General features: G+C 36.4%; 1 protein-coding gene across 4 annotated transcripts in view; it reads left to right on the top strand.

The window, feature by feature from the left end:
• Nucleotides 1-19,490, top strand: part of WDR49 (WD repeat domain 49) — a 177,285-nt gene that overhangs the window by 53,670 nt on the left and 104,125 nt on the right. For all 4 annotated transcript variants that reach the window (XM_024244755.3, XM_054552952.2, XM_054552951.2 and 1 more), the window contains one exon: nt 148-296. In XM_024244755.3, coding sequence (XP_024100523.2) covers nt 148-296 — 149 coding nt within the window. The remainder of the gene's footprint in view (nt 1-147; nt 297-19,490) is intronic.

The raw sequence follows: 19,490 nt of genomic DNA, 5'->3' as shown, positions 1-19,490 counted from the left end.
TTAGACAATGGCAAAACAGGGTGCGTTAGTCAACCTACAGTTGACATTTATCAAGCTACAGTTATATGGTAAACTCATTTCAAAAAGAAAATGCTGTGGGCTCTTCATGCTATTAAAAACATTTTTTTTCTTTCTAATTCTGATTAGCAACTGCTGGCATTAACAATAAAGTTTGCCTTTGGAATCCCTATGTTGTCTCTAAACCAGTGGGTGTCCTTTGGGGCCACTCAGCCAGTGTAATAGCCGTCCAATTCTTTGTGGAAAGAAAACAACTTTTCAGCTTCTCCAAGGATAAAGTAAGTAACATTGTGCTTTTAATTAATTTAGTTTTGCTTCCCCGGTTCTTACCCAAATCAACTCTGGGATCTGAATTTCTCTGAGAGATCGTGTCAGTTTTTAAAATATACGGGCTAGCTACTTATGTTTTTGGAACTCTATATTTGGAAAAGGTGTTGGTTGATGGTTACTTAACAGTAGTCCTAGACAACTGGGCAAAGTATTTCATTAAATTTTTTCAAATCATGTACTCAGGGATTTAATCTTTATTGGGCTCTCAATATGTCACACCTTGACAGCTTCCAATGTTCTCACAAATTCAATAGAAAAAACAGAAAATGAAATGTTGCTTTGATAAGATAAAGGCCAGGCATAGGCAATGAGATACTATTGCTTTGATATTGAAGAGACTCAGTTAATTAAAAATTGCAGTTAATCTGAAGAACATCAAGTACGTTAAAAACCTTTTAATTAAATGTATCAGTTCATTTCTGTTTTATGATATTGATGGGATATTTTAAATATGGCAGAAAAAAATATGGCACTAGAGCCATAGAGTCCAGGTTGAATCCTGACAACACTATTTATTACTTATATCAACTTAGGCAAATTTCTTCATCTCTAAGAGTCTTGAATTTTGTTGCTTGGTAAAGCTTCAATCTTACTTAATGCCCAACTTAAAGATCCAGTTAACATGATAGATTTCAAGATAGTTGGTTATGAAGAGGAGGGTGCATATAAAGTGTATTGATAGTCTTTGAGACTTTTTGAGTGAATACAAATTTTTGTTGTATGCTAAAATATATGCAAATATAAATTACGTAGAAATTCATCTTCAACTCCTTAGCCACACCCCATAAATTCTACCAAAACTTCTACCAAAAGTAACCACCATAAATTCTACCAAACTTAGTTATTTTACTGTATTACCTAGCATGTAAACTTTTTCTTGAACTTCAACAATCAGCTGCCAATTTCTGTTGATTTTACCATCAAAATATGTTTATCAGTTTCACCTCTCCTTCTCAGTTGCTACTGCTTAATTCAAAATCTTATCTTCTTTTCCTCAAAGTACTGCAAAGGTTTTCTAATATATCTCTCTATTTTCAGATTGATCTGACTCTACTCTGCCCTCCATTCTGCGAATTTGCAAGTAGCTTGCAGAAAAATTCTTCAGTCCTTCATCTCTGCCCTCTATTTAAATATGAACTGTAAAATTCTTAAACTTTTATACAAAGCTCCCCCCATCTACTAGCCCCACTTCACTTCCTGCTTTTCTCTTTCAAATTCATTTAATGCTCCAGTCATATCAAATTGTTATCTTTTCTCATCATGCAGTTTCATGGCTTTGCAACATGCTCTTTCTTCTGCCTTCAATTCCCTGTCTTCTATTAATTGGCAGATGCCTATTTATCCCCCACATTTTAGACTTTTTGAAGTCTCTTATGCCGACTTAGGTGTTTCTTTCTGTGTGCTCCTGTTGCATTTGTGTGTCTCTCATTACAGCATGTATCATACTGTACTGATATTGTTAGTTTGCTTTCTTAAGATGCATCAGTATTGAAAATGTAAAATAGGGAAGGAGCAAGATCATGATACAGAAGGCCCCACCAATGGTCTCCCCCAATACGAACACCAAATTTAACAACTATCTACACATACACAAAAACACCTTCATAAGAACCAAAAAAATCAGGTGAGCACTCACAGTACCTGGTTTTAACTGAAAGGATCACCAAAGAGGGTAGGAAATACAGTCTCCAATTACCAATGCCACCCCTTCCCTTTTCCCACTGCAGTGTCTGTGTGGCATGGACCACAAAGACTGCAACTCCTAGGTGAGTCGTAGTGCCTGAGATGGGCTAGAAGCCAGTAGACTTGGGGGAAGGGTGGGGGGACATGACTTACTGAGATACCAGCCAGGGCAGCTAAAGGAGTGCTTGTACCATGACTCCCCCAACCCCAGGCAGCACAATTCACAACTTTAAAAGAGACCCCTTCCTTCCACTTGAGGAGAGGAAAGTAATGAGTAAAGAGGACTTTTGTCTTGCATCTTGGATACCAGCACAGCCACAATAAGATAGGTCCCTGGTCAGAATTGTGAGGTGCCCCCCTTCCAGGCCCTAGCTCCCAGATAACATTTCTAGACATATCCTGGGCCAGAAGGGAACCCACTACCTTAAGGAAAGGACCGAGTTCTGGAAGGACCCATCACTTGTTGACTAAAGAGTCCTTGAGCTCTAAATAACCAGCAGGGATACCCAGATAGTACACCATGGAACTTGGGTGAGACTTAGATGTGTTGACTTCAGGTGAGACATGGAATATTACTATCTGTGGTGGCTACAGTGAGACACTTCTATTTGAGAAAAGCAGAAGTTAAGTAAAGGTGATTTTTGTCTAGCACCTTAGGTACCAGATCAACCATAGTGAGATAGAGCACCAAACAGGTCCATGATTCTAGGCGTTGGCCCTTGGACAGCATTTCTTGACATGCCCTGAGCCATAGGGGAGCCCACTGCCCTGAAGGGTGAATCTCAGGCTTGGCCGACTTCACCACAAGCTGACTGAAGAGCCTTAATCCTTAAGTGAACAATGGCAGTAGTGTGGCAGTTCTCCCCAAGGGACGGTGGTGGTGGTGGTCATGAAGTGAGGCTCCTCTGCCTGTGAAAACCAGAGGGAAGAGTGGGAAGAACTGAATTTTGTGGTTTGAGTGCCAGTTCAGTCACAGTAAAATAGAACACCGAGTAGATTTCTAAGGTTTTGGACTATAGCCCTGGTTCCTGGACAGCATCTCTGGACCTGCCTGGGACCTGAGGGAACTAACTGCCCTGAAGGGAAGGACACAAGGCTGTCTGCTTAACCACCTGCTGACCATAGAGCCCCAGAGCCTTGGGAAAACATAGGTGGTAGCCAGGTAGTGGTTCAGCAGGGCTTTGGCAAGACCCAGTGCTGTGCTGGCTTCATATCTGACCCAGCAGTCTCAGTGGTGATGGCCACATAAGTGCCTGTGTCACTCCACTGTCAGCCCCAAGTGGCTTAGAATAGAGACAGAGAGACTCTACTTGTTTGGTAGAAAGTAAGGGGAGATAATAAGAGCCTGTCTAGTAATCTGGACACTTCTGGATTTTATCCAAGATTCCAAACTGGGACCGTTATGAGTCTGCAAGAACTACAGCATTACTGGGTTTGGGGTGCTCCCTAATGAAGATACAGCTGTATCACAACACTCAAGTCCTTTCAAATATCTGGAAATCCTCTCAGAAAATGTATTAGTCCATTTTCACACTGCTACAGAGAACTATGAGACTGGGTAATTTATAAAAAAAAGAAGTTTAATTGATATATGTTTCCACATGGCTGGGGAGCCCTCAGGAAGCTTACAATCATGGTGGAAGGTAAAGGGGAAGCAAGGCACATCTTTCATGGCAGCAGGAGAAAGAGAGTGGGGTGGGGGAACCACCATACACTTTTAAACAATAAGATCTCATGAGAACTCACTTACTATCATGAGAACAGCATGAGGAAACTGCCCCAATGATCGAATCACCTCCCTACCTTGACACATGGGGATTACAATTTGAGATGAGATTTGGGTGGGGACACAGAGCCACATCAAGTCATTCCACCCTGGCCCCTCCCAAATCTTATGTCCTTCTTTTTTCTTTTCTTTTCTTTTCTTTCTTTCTTTCTTTTTTTTTTTAGATGGAGTCTTGCTCTGTCACCCAGGCTGGAGTGCAGTGGTGTGATCTCGGCTCACTGCAACCTCTGCCTCCCAGGTTCAAGCAATTCTCCTACCTCAGTCTCCAGAGTAGCTGAGACTACAGGTGCCTGCCACCATGCCCAGCTAATTCTGTGTATTTTTAGTAAAGATGGGGTTCACCATGTTAGCCAAGATGGTCTCGATCTCCTGACCTCGTGATCTGCCTGCCTTGGCCTCCCAAAGTGCTGGGATTACAGGTGAAAACCACTGTCCCCAGCCCAACCTTCTCACATTTCAAAACACAATCATGCCTTTCCAATGGTCCCCCAAAGTCTTAACTCATTGCAATGTTAACCCAAAAGCCTAAGTCCAAAGTCAAAGTCCCTTCTGCCTATGAACCTGCAAAAGCCAAAGCAATTTAGTTATTTCCAAGATACAATGGGGATACAGGCATTGAGTAAATGTTACCATTCCAAAAGGGAGAAATTGGCCACAAAAAAGGGGCTACAAGCGTCATGCAAGTCTGAAACCCAGCAAGACCGTCACTGAACCTTAAAGTTCCAAAATTTCCTTTTACTCCATGTCTCACATACAGGGCATGCTAAAGCAAGGGGTGGGCTCCCTGGCCTTCAGCAGATTAGCTCCTGGGGCTCTGCAGGGTACAGTCCTTGTGGCTGCTTTTACAAGCTGGTGTTGAGTGTGTGTGGCTTTTTCAGGTGCATGACACAAGCTGTCAGTGGATCCACCCTTCTGGAGTCTAGAGGATGGTAGCCCTCTTCTCACAGATCCACTAGTCAGTGCCCCAGGGGGACTCTCTGTGGGAGCTCCAACCCCACATTTCCCCTCTGAACTGCCTTACCAGAGGTTTTCATGAGGGCTCCCTGCAGCCAACTTCTGCTTGGACATCCAGGCATTTTTGTACATCCTCTGAAATCTGGGCAGAGGCTCCTAAAGCTCGACTCTTGTCTTCTGTGCACCCACAGGCTCAACACCATGTGGAAGCTGCCAGTGCTTGGAGCTTGCACCCTTTGAAGTCACAGCCCTAGCTGTACCTTGGCCCCTTTTAGCCAAGGCTGGAGCTGGAGCAGTTGGGATGCAGGGTACCATTCCCTGAGGCTGCACAGAGGCAGCAGGACCCTGGGCCAGGCCCATGAAACCATTTTTCCCTCCTAGGACTTTGGGCCTGTGACGAAGATCTCTGAAAAGCCCTGGAGACATTTTCCCCATTGTCTTGGCTATTAACATTTGGCTCCTTGTTACTTATGTAAATTTCTGCAGCCAGCTTGAATTTTTCCCTAAAAAATGGGTTTTGCTTTTCTACCACATGATTAGGTTGCAAATTTTCCAAACTTTTATGTTCTGCTTCCCTTTAAACACAGTTTCCAACTTCAGACCATCCCTTTGGGAATGAATATGACTGTACGCTTTCAGAAAAAGCCAGGTCACATCTTGAATGCTTTACTGCTTTGAAATGTCTTCTGCCGGATACCCTAAATCTTCTCTCTCAAGTTCAAAGTTCTACAGATCTCTAGGGCAGGGGCAAAATGCCACCAGTCTCTTTGGTAAAGAATAGGAAGAGTGACCTTTGCTCCAGTTCCCAATAAGGTCCTCATCTCCATCTGAGACCACCTCAGCATGAACTTCATTGTCCATATCACTATCAGCATTTTGGTCAAAACAATTTGACAAGTTTCTAAGAAGTCCCAAATGTTTCCACATCTTCCTGTCTTCTTATGAGCCCTTCAAACTTTTCCAGCTTTTGCCCGTTACCCAGTTCCAATGTTGCTTCCACATTTCCAGGTATCTTTATAGCAGCACTCCACTCTCCCAGTGCCAATTTTCTGTATTACTTTGTTCTCACATTGCTACAAGGAAGTACCTGAGACTGGGTAACTTATAAAGAAAAGAGGTTTCATTGGCTCACAGTTGCCCATGGCTGGGGAGACTTCAGGAAACTAAAATCATGGAAGAAGGTGAAGGGGAAGGAAGGCACATCTTACATGATAGCAGGAGAGGCAGAACGAGAGGGGGGACCCACCACACCCTTTTAAACCATCAGATCTTGTGACGACTCCCTCACTATCATGAGAACAGCATGGGGGAAACTCCCCCTTGATCCAGTCACCTACAACTAGGTCCTTCCCTCAGCACATGGGGATTACAATTTGAGATGAGATTTGGGTCGGAACACAGAGCCAACCATATCAGATAGCTACAAATAAGACAAGACAGAGAAGACTACAATAAACACCTAACTCTTCAATGCCCAGACACCAAAGAGCAGCTACTAATATCAACACCATCCAGGAAAACATGACCTCACTAAATGAACTAAATAAGGCACAATAACACATCCTGGAGAAACAGAGATATGTGACCATTCAGAAGGAGAATTCAAAATAGCTGAGTTGAGGAAACTCAAAGATATTCAAGATAACACAGAGAAGGAATTCAGAATTCTATCAGATAAATTTAACAAAGAGATTAACATTATTTAAAAAAAAGCAGAAATTCTAAAGTTGAAAAACGAAATTGACAAACTGAAGAATGTGTCAGTGTTTTAATAGCAGAATCAATCAAGCAGAAGAAGGAATTAGTGAGCTTGAAGACAGGATATTTAGAAATGTAGTCAGAGGAGGCAAAAGAAAAAAGAATAAAAATGAATGAAGCACACCTACAAGATCTAGAAAACGTCTCAACAAGGCAAATCTAAGAGTTATTGGACTTAAAGAAGAGGTTGAGAGAGAAACAAGGTAGAAAGTTTATTCAAAGGGATAATAACAGAGAATTCCTAAACCTAGCAAAACATATCAATGTCCAAATACAAGAAGGTTATAGAACACCAAGCTGATTTAACCCAAAGAATACTAACTTGAGGCATTTAATAATCAAACTCCCAAAGGTCAAGGATAAAGAAAGAATCCTAAGGGCAGCAAGAGAAAAGAAACAAATAACATAAAATAGAGCTTCAATATGTCCGGCAGCAAAATTTTCAGGGAAATCTTACAGGCCAGGAGAGAATAGCATGACATATTTAAAGTTCTGAAGGAAAATAACTATATCTTGCAAAAATATCCTTCAAACATGGAGAAATAAAGACCTTACCAGACAAATAAAAGCTGAAGGATTTCATTAATACCAGAACTGTCCTACAAGAAGTGCTAGAGGGAGTTCTTCAATCTGAAAGAAAGGAATGTTATTTAGCAATAATAAATCATCTAGCCGGGAGCAGTTGCTCATGCCTGTAATCCCAGCACTTTGGGAGACCAACGTGGGAGGATTGTGAGGTCAAAAGATGGAGACCATCCTGGCCAACATGGTGAAACCCCATCTCTACTAAAAATACAAAAATTAGCTGGGCGTGGTGGTGTGCACCTGTAGTCCCAGCTACTCAGGAGGCTGAGGCAGGAGAATCTCTTGAACCCAGGAGGTGGAGGTTTCAGTGAGCTGACATGGTGCTACTGCACTCCAGCTTGGCAACAGGGTGAGACTCCATCTCAAAAAAAAAAAAAAAAAAAAAAAAAGAAAGAAAGAAAAAGAAAAAGAAATCATCTAACGGTACAAAACTCAGTGGTAATAGTAAGTACACAAAAAAACCCCACAGAATATAACCCTGTAACTGTGCTGTGTAAGCTATTGTTATCTGAAGTAGAAAGATTAAATGATGAACTAATCAAAAATAACTACAATAACTTTTCAAGACATAGACAGTACAATAAGATATAAATAGAAACAACAGAAAGTTAAAAAGTTAAGGAGGATGAAGTTAAGGTATAGGGTCTTTATTAGTTTTGTTTTTGCTTGTTGGTTTGTTTATATGAACAGTGTTAAGTTGCTATCAGTTTAAAATAACGGATTATAAGATAGTATTTTCAAGCCTCATGGTAACCTCAAACTAAAAAACATACAAGGAATACACAAAAAATACAAAGCAAGAAACTAAATCATATGACCAGTGATAATCACGTTTACTATAAGGAAGACAGGAAGGAAATAAAGAAGCAAGAGAAGACCAGAAGACAACCAGAAAACAAATAACAAAATGGCAGAAGTAAGTCTTTACTTATCAATAATAGCATTGAATGTTAATGGACTAAACTCTCCAATCAAAGGACATAGCAGAGTGATTGGATAAAAAAATAACAAGACCCAATTATCTATTGCCTACAAGAAACATACTTAACCTATAAAGACACACACTGACTGAAAATAAAGGAAGGAACAATGATATTCCATGCCAATGGAATACAAAGAAGAACAGGAGTCCCTATATTCATATCAGACAAAATAGATTTCAGGCCAAACCTATAAGGGACAAAGAAATCATTATATAATGATAAATGAATTAGTTCAGCAAGAGAATATAACAATTGTAAATATATTTGTACCCAAAACGGGAGCACCCAGATATATAAAGCAAATTTTATTAGACTTAAATAGAGAGATAGACCACAATACAACAATAGCTGGAGACATCAACACCTGTTTTTCAGCATTGAGGTCTTCCAGACAGAAAATCAACAAAGAAACATCAGACTTTGCACTATAGAATAAATGGACCTAATAGATATTTATAGAACATTTCATCCAACTGCTGAAGAATACAAAATCTTTTTCTGACTACATGAATCATTCTCAGAGATAGACCATATGTTAGGTCACAAAACAAGTCTTAAAACATTCAAAAAATTTAAATAATATCAAGCTTCTTCTCTAATCACAAGGTACTAAAACTAGACATCAATAACAAGAGTAATTTTGAAAATTGTACAAATACATGGAAATTAAACAATATTCTCCGGAATGACCAGTGTGTCAATAAAGAAACTAAGAAGGAAATTGAAAAATTACTTGAAACAAATGACAATGGAAACATGGCATACCAAAACCTATGGGATACAGTAAGAGGAGTACTAAAAGAGAAGTTTATAGCTGTCATCAAAAAAGAGAAAAAACTTCAAATAAACAACCTGATGGTGCCTCTTAAATAATTCGAAAAACAGGAACAAACCAAACCCCAAATCTGTAGAAGAAAAAATAAAGATCAGAGCAGAGATAAATGAAGTTGAAATGAAGAAAGAATACAAGATCAATGAAATGAAAAGTTGGTTTTGGAAAAGATAAACAAAATTGACAAAACTTTAGCCAGACTAACTTAGCCAGACTAACTTTCCAGCCAGAAAAAAAAAGAGAGAAAACCCAAATAAAATAAATAAAAGTACAGATGAAAAAGGATATATTATTACTGACACCACTGAAATTCAAATGATTATTAATGGCTTCTATGAACCACTATGTGTTAATAATTTGACAAATCTGGAAGAAATGGATAAATTCCTAGACATATACAAATTACCAAGATTGAATCATAAAAATTTTCAAAGCCTGAACAGACTAATAACAAGTAATGAGACTGAAGCCACAGTTAAAAGCCTCTCAACAACAAAAAGCCCAGGACCCAAGGGCTTTGCTGCTGAATTTTACCAAACATTAAAAGAAGAACTGGTACCAATCCTACTCAAACTATTCCACAAAGTAAAGGAGGAAGGAATACTTCCAAACTCATTCTACAAAACTATTATTACCCTGATACCAAAACCAGACACAGACACATCAGAAAAGAAAACCACAGGCAGATAGCCCTCATGAACATTGATGCAAAAATCCTCAACAAAATACTCTCAATCCAAATTCAACAACACATTTAAAAGATCATTCATTATGACCACTTGGGATTTATCCCAAGGATGCAAGAATGGTTCCACATATGCAGATCAATCAATTTGATACATGATGTCAATGGAATGAAGGACAAAAACTAAATAATCATTTCAATTGATTCTGAAAAAGCATTTGATAAAATTCCACATATCTTCATGATTTAAAAAACTCAAAAAGTTTTGATATAGAAGAAACATAACTCAACATAATAAAAGCCATATATAAAAGACCAACAGCTAATATCGTATTGAAATGGGAGAAAGTTGAAAGCCTCCTATCTAAGATCTGGAGAATGCCCACTATGTTATTCAATATAGTACTGTAAGTCCTAGCTAGAATAATCAGACAAAGAAATATAAAAAGGGCGTCCAAATTGGAAAGGAAGAAGGCACATTATCCTTATTTGCAGATAATAAAATCTTGTATTTGGAAAAACCACTCCACCAAAGAACATTAGAATGGTAAGCAAATTCAGTAAAGTTGCAGGATACAAAATCAACATAATCAGTTGCATTTCTATATGCCAACAACAATCTGAAAATCAAGAAAGTAATCCCGTTTAGAATGGCTACAAATAAAATTAAATATCTAGGAATAAACTTAACAAAAAGAGTGAAGGATTTGTATGATGAAAAGTATAAAACATTAATGCAAGACATTGAAGAAGCTACAAAAATGGAAAGGTATTCCATGTTCATGGTCTGGAAGAATAAATATTGTTAAAATGTCCATATTACCAAAGCAATATACAGATTTAATGCAATCCCTATCAAAATACCAATGACATTCTTCACAGAAATAGGAAAAACAATCCTAAAATTTATGTGAAATCACAGAAGACCCAGAATAGCCAAGGCTATCCTAAGCAAACAGAACAAAAGTGAAGGAATCACACTAACTGACTTCAAATTATACTATGGAGCTATAGTAACCAAAACATCATGACACTGGCATAAAAACAAATACATAGACCAGTGGAATAGAATGGAGAATCCAGAAATAAATCCATACATCTACAGTGAATTCATTTTAGACAGTGGTGCCAAGAACATATATTGAGGAAAAGACAGTTTCTTCAATAAATGGTGCTGGGTAAATTGAATATCTATATGCAGAAGATAATATTAGACACCTAAATCTTGTCATATACAAAAATTAAATCCAAATTGATTATAGATTTAAATCTAATACCTCAAACTATGAATCTGCTAAATAAAAACATTGGAGAAACTGTCCAGAATATTGGACTAGGCAAAAATTTCTTGAGCGATACGCCACAAGCACAGGCAATTGAAGAAAAAATGGATGAGTGGGATCACATTAAGTTAAAATGCTTCTGCGCAGCAGCAAAGTATACAATCAATAAAGTGAAGAAACAACCCACAGAACGGGAGAAAATATTTACAAACTATCCATCTGACAAGGGATTAATAACCAGAATATACAAGGAGCTCAAACAACTCTAGGAAAAAAAATCTAATAATCTGATTAAAAATGGGCTAAATACCTGAACAGACATTTCTCAAAAGAAGACAAATGGCAAACAGGCATATGAAAAGGTGCTCGATATTATTTATTATCAGAGAAATGCAAATCAAAATTACAATGAGATGTCATGTTACCCCAGTTAAAAATGGCTTATATTCAAAAGACAGGCAATAACAAATGCTGGTGAGGATGTGGATAAAACGGTACTCTCATGCATTGTTGGTAGGAATGTAAATTGGTAAACCACTATAATAGAGCTAAAAATTGAGCTGCCCTATGATCCAGCATTCCCACTACTAGGTATATACCCCAAAGAAAAGAAATCAGTATATCGTATAGATATCTGCACTTCCATGTTTATTGCAGCACTGTTAACAATAGCCAAGATTAGGAAGCAACCCAAGTGTCCATCAAAAGATAAATGGATTAAGAAAATGTGGTATTTACAAACAGTAGAGTACTACTCAGTCATAAAAAAGAGTAAGATCCTGTCATTTGCAATAACATGGTTGGAACTGGAGGTCATTATGCTGAGTGAAATAAGCGAGTTAGAGAAAGACAAACTTTATGTGTTCTCACTTATTTGTGGGAGCTAAAAATTGAAACAATTGAACTGATGGAGATAGAAGAAGAATGGTTATTAGAGGCCGGGAAGGGTAGTGGTGGGGGAGGTTGGAGAGGAAGTGGGTATGGTTAATGGGTATAAAAAATAGAAAGAATTAAGAGGACCTAGTATTTGCTAGCACAACAGAGTGACTATAGTAAAAAATAGTTTAATTGTACATTTACAATATCTAACATAATATAATTGGATTGCTTGTAACACACAGGATAAATGCTTGAGGTGATAGCTACTCTATTTACCCTGATGTGATTATTATGCAATGCATATCTGTATCAGAATATCTCATGTAATCAATAAATATATACACCTACTCTGTACCCACCAAAATAAAAAAATTAATTAGAAAAAATGAAAAAGAGGGCTGGCGTGGTGCCTCACGCTTATAATACCAACACTTTGGGAAGCTGAGGTGGGTGGATCACTTAAGCCCAGGAGTTCAAGATCAGCATAGGCAACATGGAAAAGCCTGTCTCTACAAAAAATACGAAAATTAGTGGGCATGGTGGCGCACACCTGTAGTCCCAGCTACCTGAAAGGCTGAGGTAGGACAATCATCTGAGCCTGGTAGGCTGAGGCTGCAGTCAGGTGTGATCATGCCATTGCACTCCAGCCTGGGTGACAGAGAGGGACCCTGTCTCAAAAAAGAAAAAGTGAAAAAAAAAAAAAAAGATCAGTGTCTTTTCAGCTTGTATTCTTGGTATTTATCACAGTGCTTGGCACCTTGTAGTGCTTATTTAATAGTTACATGTTGACAGCTTAAAGTGAAGACATATTACTTTGAATCTAAAGTATCAAAGAAACTTGAGTGAAACCTTTTATGATGCCCTAGTTAGATTTAGCTGGCCTACTTTTTGAGATCTTTTAGTACTTTGTTTCATTTCCATTATTGAATTTAACACAATCTGACTTGGATACTGGAACATTGTATATGTATATTGTATTTTTCATTAGATTCTGACTACTTGAAGGTAAAGATTATTTGTTGAATTTATTTTTGTGTTTCCCAAGACCTAGAAAATATTAATGTATTAAATACATGTTGAATATAATATATGAAACAGTATAACTATCAACTAAATGATAGGATTCATAAGGTTAGGGGCAATGTCTTTCTGGAATTATGCCATATATATACCAGGTCCCCAATAAATTGTAGTTAAATAAGAGAATCTTTATCAAGTATAAATATGAAACAAGTATCAGATATTTTATCATTAAGACTTCCCCGAGAGGTTTTATAACGTAAAAGCAAGTGAAAAAATGTCTTTAGAGTCACAGGTGATTATGTACAGCTATCATCAGTGCTAAGACTACCTGGCCTCTTCCAAAAACAATTTATCTTTCTATTTTTGTTTTGTTTGCATTACATTATAATGAAGCTCGTCATGTTGTCTTTCATGTTAGTCTAAATCTATTTCACTTTAATAAATCCACCGTGATCTCAGTCTTTATGTCTTTACAACAAACAACAATGCATTCTGCCACCAGGGTAAGCCTCTGCTTTATTGCCATCAAATTCTTTTGGATATTTTATGGGACTGCTAAGTTAGAAAAAATGAAAACACATTATGTTTTCAAGAGCTTTTGGTTGAAACATGTTTTGGTCAATGAATTGCTGAATTAGAAGATCTGTAGACAAAGCAATTTAGATCTACAAAATTTTCTCCAAAAATGATCTAAAACTTCATTTCTTTTTTGGAAATCTTCTCTATTGCTATTTTCCAGTGGTGATTAAAGAGTTCAGTTGTACTTTGCTTTGAACTCCTAAACTGATTCTCTTGAGATGGCAGTCACTGGTGGTAAGGCCCTGCTGAGGGCAAGTAACTTAGTCATTTGGAGAGGAACCACCATGGGGAGTAAAAAAGATTTTTGAAGCCTATGTCAAACCTCTCTGCTGGAGACTGACATTCAGCCTGTGGGCCTAATTCAGCTTTTTCATTACTCCTAATTATTCTCCCCGAGGCCACTAATCCTAATTTGGTCAGCAGAAGCAAATCAGTTTGTGGTTTAATCCTTTGTTTGAGGTTCTGATTTTTCTCAGAACCTGGCTTCTATATTGTAGACCTATGGTTGGTAAGAACAATACAATCAGACTTTTGTCTTACCATTTGTCTTCTTTTCTTTATTCCACACTGTTCCCCACCCCGACTTCCATCTATCCATCCAGAAACAAAGGATTTTCATTTAAAGTACACCAGTAAATGGATTAATGCCCCCCTATAAAAATTACAAATGATGAGGAAGCATGTAGTGCAAAAAGTAAATATTCCTTATGATCATTTCCCCTTCAAATCCATTTCTTTCTCAAGGAATAACTATTATCAACCCTTGATGTGTATCTTCTTATATTGTTTTGCTATATACTTAATATGTCATACATAATAAGGTATTATAATAATATATGTCATTATAATAAAATACAACTTTATTTAATGTTATATATATTATCCTTTGAGTGTGAACAAATACAGGGTAGTATTTATTATTAGTTTTTATGTAAATGGTATCATATGACACATATTTTTCTACAATTTGCTTTTTCCTAAACAGTATCTCTTGGATATCTTTATAGATAGACACATAGATATACATATATCTGTATTTTTTGGCTATATAGCAATTCTTAGTATGGATGGCCATAATTTAACTACTTAATCACCTGTTGATTAAAGGAGATATTGTTTCTAAGTTTTTTACCTTTGTTAGTCATGACACACACACACACACACACACACACACACACACACACACGCACCCCTTTAAGACCTCTTAGGTTAATTTTTTTGTAATAAGTTTCTAGAAGTTATGCTATTAGATCTCAAAGGCTTTACATAAATATTGCCTATTACAGTGAAGAAATGTTGTACCAATAGGCATGCCCATCAGGGGTATATGAAAGTGTCTGTTTTCTCATACTCTTGTCAGCAGTGAAAATGTGTTCATTTTTGTGTGTGAACCTGATGAACAAAAACTAGGGTGAATTTCTTTTACAAATATTTATTGGCCATTTATAGTTCTTGATTTTTGTGCAATATCTGATCATGCCATTTATCTAAGGAAAGCATTTCTTAGACTCAATATTATAAATATTTAAAACTTTTGAATGAAAAAAACAAAGTTTAAAAATGTGTGCTCTAAAGAGGCAAAATATTTGCAATGTATGTAACAAAGAAAAGATAATAAAAAATGTTAAGCTATTACGATCAAGAAAAAGATAGTCAAGACTTAAAAAAATGAGTCTAAGGAATGATTTTCTTTATGGCTCTAAATTTGTGTCTAGCTTAGACACAAAATATCTTCCACATCTCCTATTTGTAAGTTATTTTAAAAATATTCTTTATTTTCTGCTAATACTTTTTCTATTGTTGATTATTTTTTGCATTTAACTTTATGGTTCATTTTTGTGTAGACTTTTTCTACAAATGGTTGCCTAAGGTTATTTTTTGGATAATCTGTCTCTCCTACTGATTTGAAATGCCATTGTTATCATCATCTGAATTACTAAATATACATGAATTTGTTTGTATATGCTTTATTCTTTCCATTAATTTACTTGTCTTTTCCTATGCTAATATACGATGGCTTAACCATTCTCTTTATTGTGTACTTTGAAGCCAGGTAGGGTAATTCCTACTTATTGTTTTTCTTTTTCCGTTTGAACTATCCTCCAACATATTATCCTTCCAAGTAAATTTTAGGATCAGTACAAATGTCCCATTCCCATGAAAAGCCCTATCAGTATTTGGATTGAAATTCATTGAGTTTGGTAATGTTTGACATCTTTAAAATATTGAGAAAGAGCTCTCAGCATTTCTCTGTTTATTCACTTTTGACTATCTTCCGTAAAAATTGCATGCTTTAATTTACATCCCATTCTATGTTCAGATTTTTTTCTCCATATTTTAGGAGGCATTCTTATCACATTCTTGACTTTCTTGAGGTTGTTTCTAATGGAGAGGAGGCCACTTTCTATATTACTCATACATTGGGTTTTAATTTCAACTAACATATTTTCTAAAAGGTTTTTTTGAACTCTCTTGTAATTTTGGATAGTCTCTTGTTGCTTGTTCATTTAGGGGATTCTGGCTTTTAGCTCTTTAATGTTATACCTAATTCTTTTACATTCTTGCTTATAATGAGAATATCTGCAGTTCATTGTGTTCTAAATTTGATATTTGCTATTCTGGTGATTCTTCCTCATAGAGACTTGTTTCCTTTTATGCTTGGTTGTCTTTCTTGTTCCTTCATTTTTTACTGTTACTAATATATAGTTATTCTGAGGAACTAAATTGAAGATGCTTTCTTCCAGAGAAGATTTGTGTTTGTTTCTTTAGCGTATAAATGTGCAAAACTACTGTCTTGAGGCTACTGCATTCTACATCTCAGTTGTCCAGTTTAACAGTCTCACTTCAATGGCTATACCTTGCTATTGGGCCAAGGCATAGGCTTCTGGTTGTAGTTCTTTCCTTTATGTCTGCTGTTCACTGTCCCCATTTTAAGTTTGTTTCTTTTTCCCTTGTTTCCTTGGACCCATGGAAATGCTTCTTACTCCCTGAAGGCCCAGCAAGGCAACAGAAATTATGCTTTATTTTTCTGGATATTTTTTATAGAGACAGGGTCTTTGTATGTTGCGCAGGCTGGTCTCAAGCTCCTGGCATCAAATGATTTTCCCACCTCGGCCTCCCAAAGTGCTGAGATTACAGATGTGGCCACCACAGCTAGCCAAAAATTATATTTTATTCAGAACTGTATTTCTTTGAAGCAGGAAGACCCCTTACAAAAACCTAGTTTTTAATGATAATTTAATCAGAATTCTCATGCTGTAGCTGCTTTTGATTTTTTTAAAGTTGTTAGTATAAATATTGAGTAAAAAAAGAATTTTAAAATTTAAAGAGTTTTAATTTACATTGTAAATTAAAAGAGGAGCTCTGATCTTTGAAAGTTAAAAGACATTTTTAAAGGCAAAAATTCTGTTAAGATTTTAATGTTATGTGAATAATGATAATTGCAAAGAATCAACCTGAGATTTAAAAATTCTCCAAATGAACTTCTGTCCTGAAAAAAGAAAGCACCTTAAATGAAATGTTGGCATTAGTTAAATTTATTGCAAATTTGTTTCTCTGTCTCTCTCTCTCTTTCTCTCTCTCTCTCTGTGTGTGTGTGTGTGTGTGTGTGTGTGTGTGTGTGTGTGTGTGTGTTTTGAGACGAAGTCTTGCTCTATTGCCCAGGCTGGAGTGCAGTGATCTTGACTCACCTCAACCTCTGCTTCTCAGGCTCAAGCAATTCTCCTGCCTCAGCCTCCCATGTAGCTGGAATTACAGGCCTGCACCACCATGTGCAACTACTTTTTTGTAGTTTTAGTAGAGATGTGATTTCACCATGTTGGCCAGGCAGATCAACTCTTGACCCCAAGCGGTCTGCCTGCCTTGGCCTCCCAAAGTGCTGGTATTACAGGTGTGAGCTACTGTGTCCAGCCTATTGCAAATTAGAACTGGGAAATCAATGAGATTTCTGCCCAACAATTCAGAGTTGTTAGAAAATGTTTTGCCTCTTTTAAGGTCAATGAAAGAATAAACAGACACACAATGGAAATTCGAGTCTTAGAGCTGTGTGTCTTCTCTCATTTCTGTTGAAGAGAACTAAAAAAAAATTATAACTATTATAATAGTTATAGTAGCAATTTAAAGATAAACAGCAGAAGAGAAGATTTTAATTTCAAACTAGTATTTTAAGTTTGATTTCAGTCCTGGGAAAAAAAAAAGCAAAAATCTTTTCTGAAGGAAGAAATGTTATATGACTTTAAGATAAAAACGTTAACCAAGGTATTCAGTAGAATAGTTCTGCTAGCACATATCATGTCTAACAAAATTGTCTTTAAGCATTTACTGATTATGCTTTTGTGGATTACTGAGAGGCTTAACTTCTAAATAAATAGATTGTTAGTACATAAAAGTGTGTTCAGGAAAAGCAATGCCCTCCATTCCTGTTATCCTATTATCTGCAAGTAGGCTATCCATTTGTGTGGATTGCTCCTGGTGAGCTGGGCTGCTGCACTACTGTACTCAAAAATCCCCCAGCAATACACACACACACACACACACACACACACACACACACGGAAGCATACACACACTCTCCCTTTTTTCTTATTGTTATTTTGTATCTATCTCTAACAGGATAACAGGAGTTAGTAAATGTTTGATAAAGCCAAGCAGGTCTCCTTTAAATGGAGTCATCTGAGTCTGTTTTCTACTTCTCCTTCACTTTTATGCCTTTATGAGGAAATTACAAATTGTTTTATTTTCTGACTACTTTGAATTAAACATGTTGCTAGTATGTAAATAATACTGATTTGGATTTAAAAGTGCACTGAAAATAGATTTTCTGTCCATTCACACATCTATTTATACCCCTACCTATATCTATGAAGTTATCCACTTATAAACGTAATATTTGTAGCACAGAATAAAAACGTTATTTCATTATTTACTTATTGATTTATTGTAGTTCTATGATGCCTATGTGAATAATAGTGATTCTGTCCATCTCTGGAAGGGAGTAGGGGATTCTTCAGCAAAGCTAGGCTGAAAACATGGTGATGTCCTACATTTCTTTGATTCAATCCTCACAATGTACCTTTTTTAATTTGTTTGAAATATTGTTATTTTAGAGTATTTAGATAATGGATTGAGTAATTTGACTACATTGTAGACAAATTTGACAGAATTTCAGAGCTGGTAGGTGCCCCTTATGCAGAAAGTTGAGCAAATGAAAGATAAAAATCACATACCTGAACTGACTAGGATGAAAACTAGGATTGGGTGTCTGGAGTCTCAATCCATTGATTTCTAGATCTATTGTATATAAATAATACAGTATTCACTTGTAATATTGCATCACTAAAAGGTTAACGGTTAAAAGAAGATAAAGATTATGCAAGAAAATGTCATTATCATTATTTGAAAAGCTATATGATATTACTAATTATGGCAAAATTTATTTGCCTTAATATAAAATCATAAACTTAGGTGCTTATTCTTGCTAATCTACAAGTGAAGATGAAATACAGAGCCCCAAACATGCCCATTCATGGACTTGACTTAGTAAGTCTGAGTTTAGACAGATATCACAAGTTCTCAGATATAATGATGCAAATAGATACAGATCAATTTAAATAAAACTTTGTGGATAATACAAATTAAAAAAATTATTCCATTGTAATTTTTAGGCTTAAAAGTTTGTGAATCTGTTTTTTTCTACTAAAAATAAAGAAAATCCTAGGATATCTGAAATGAAAATTGAAATTAAACATACTCCTTTCTGAACTGTGGTTTAATTCTATTCCAGAAGTCAACTTGAATATAAAAGAAGGTGAGAACGCAGGATTCTCAAATAATAATTAGATATTTAAGTGTTTTTGTCAAAGGACTTGATTAATAAAACTGAATTAATATGTGGGCTTTTATGATTAAAAGGATGTAGACTGATTAAAAAAGAAGGGGAATGCAATTATCTGGTTTAAAGCTAAGCTATGCGATATTACTAATTAAGCTGAGGGAAAGTTTTCTTTTTCAACGAGATTATCATTGACCTTAAAACAAAACAGAGAAGTTAGGTATAATGCAAAGGAAATGCCTGGGGAAAAAATACTAATGTCTGAGCCCCATCCTCAGAGAT

The sequence above is a fragment of the Pongo abelii genome, chromosome 2 (assembly GCF_028885655.2).
Source record: "Pongo abelii isolate AG06213 chromosome 2, NHGRI_mPonAbe1-v2.0_pri, whole genome shotgun sequence".
Taxonomy (NCBI): domain Eukaryota; kingdom Metazoa; phylum Chordata; class Mammalia; order Primates; family Hominidae; genus Pongo; species Pongo abelii.
This window is presented reverse-complemented; position numbering and strand designations above follow the sequence as displayed.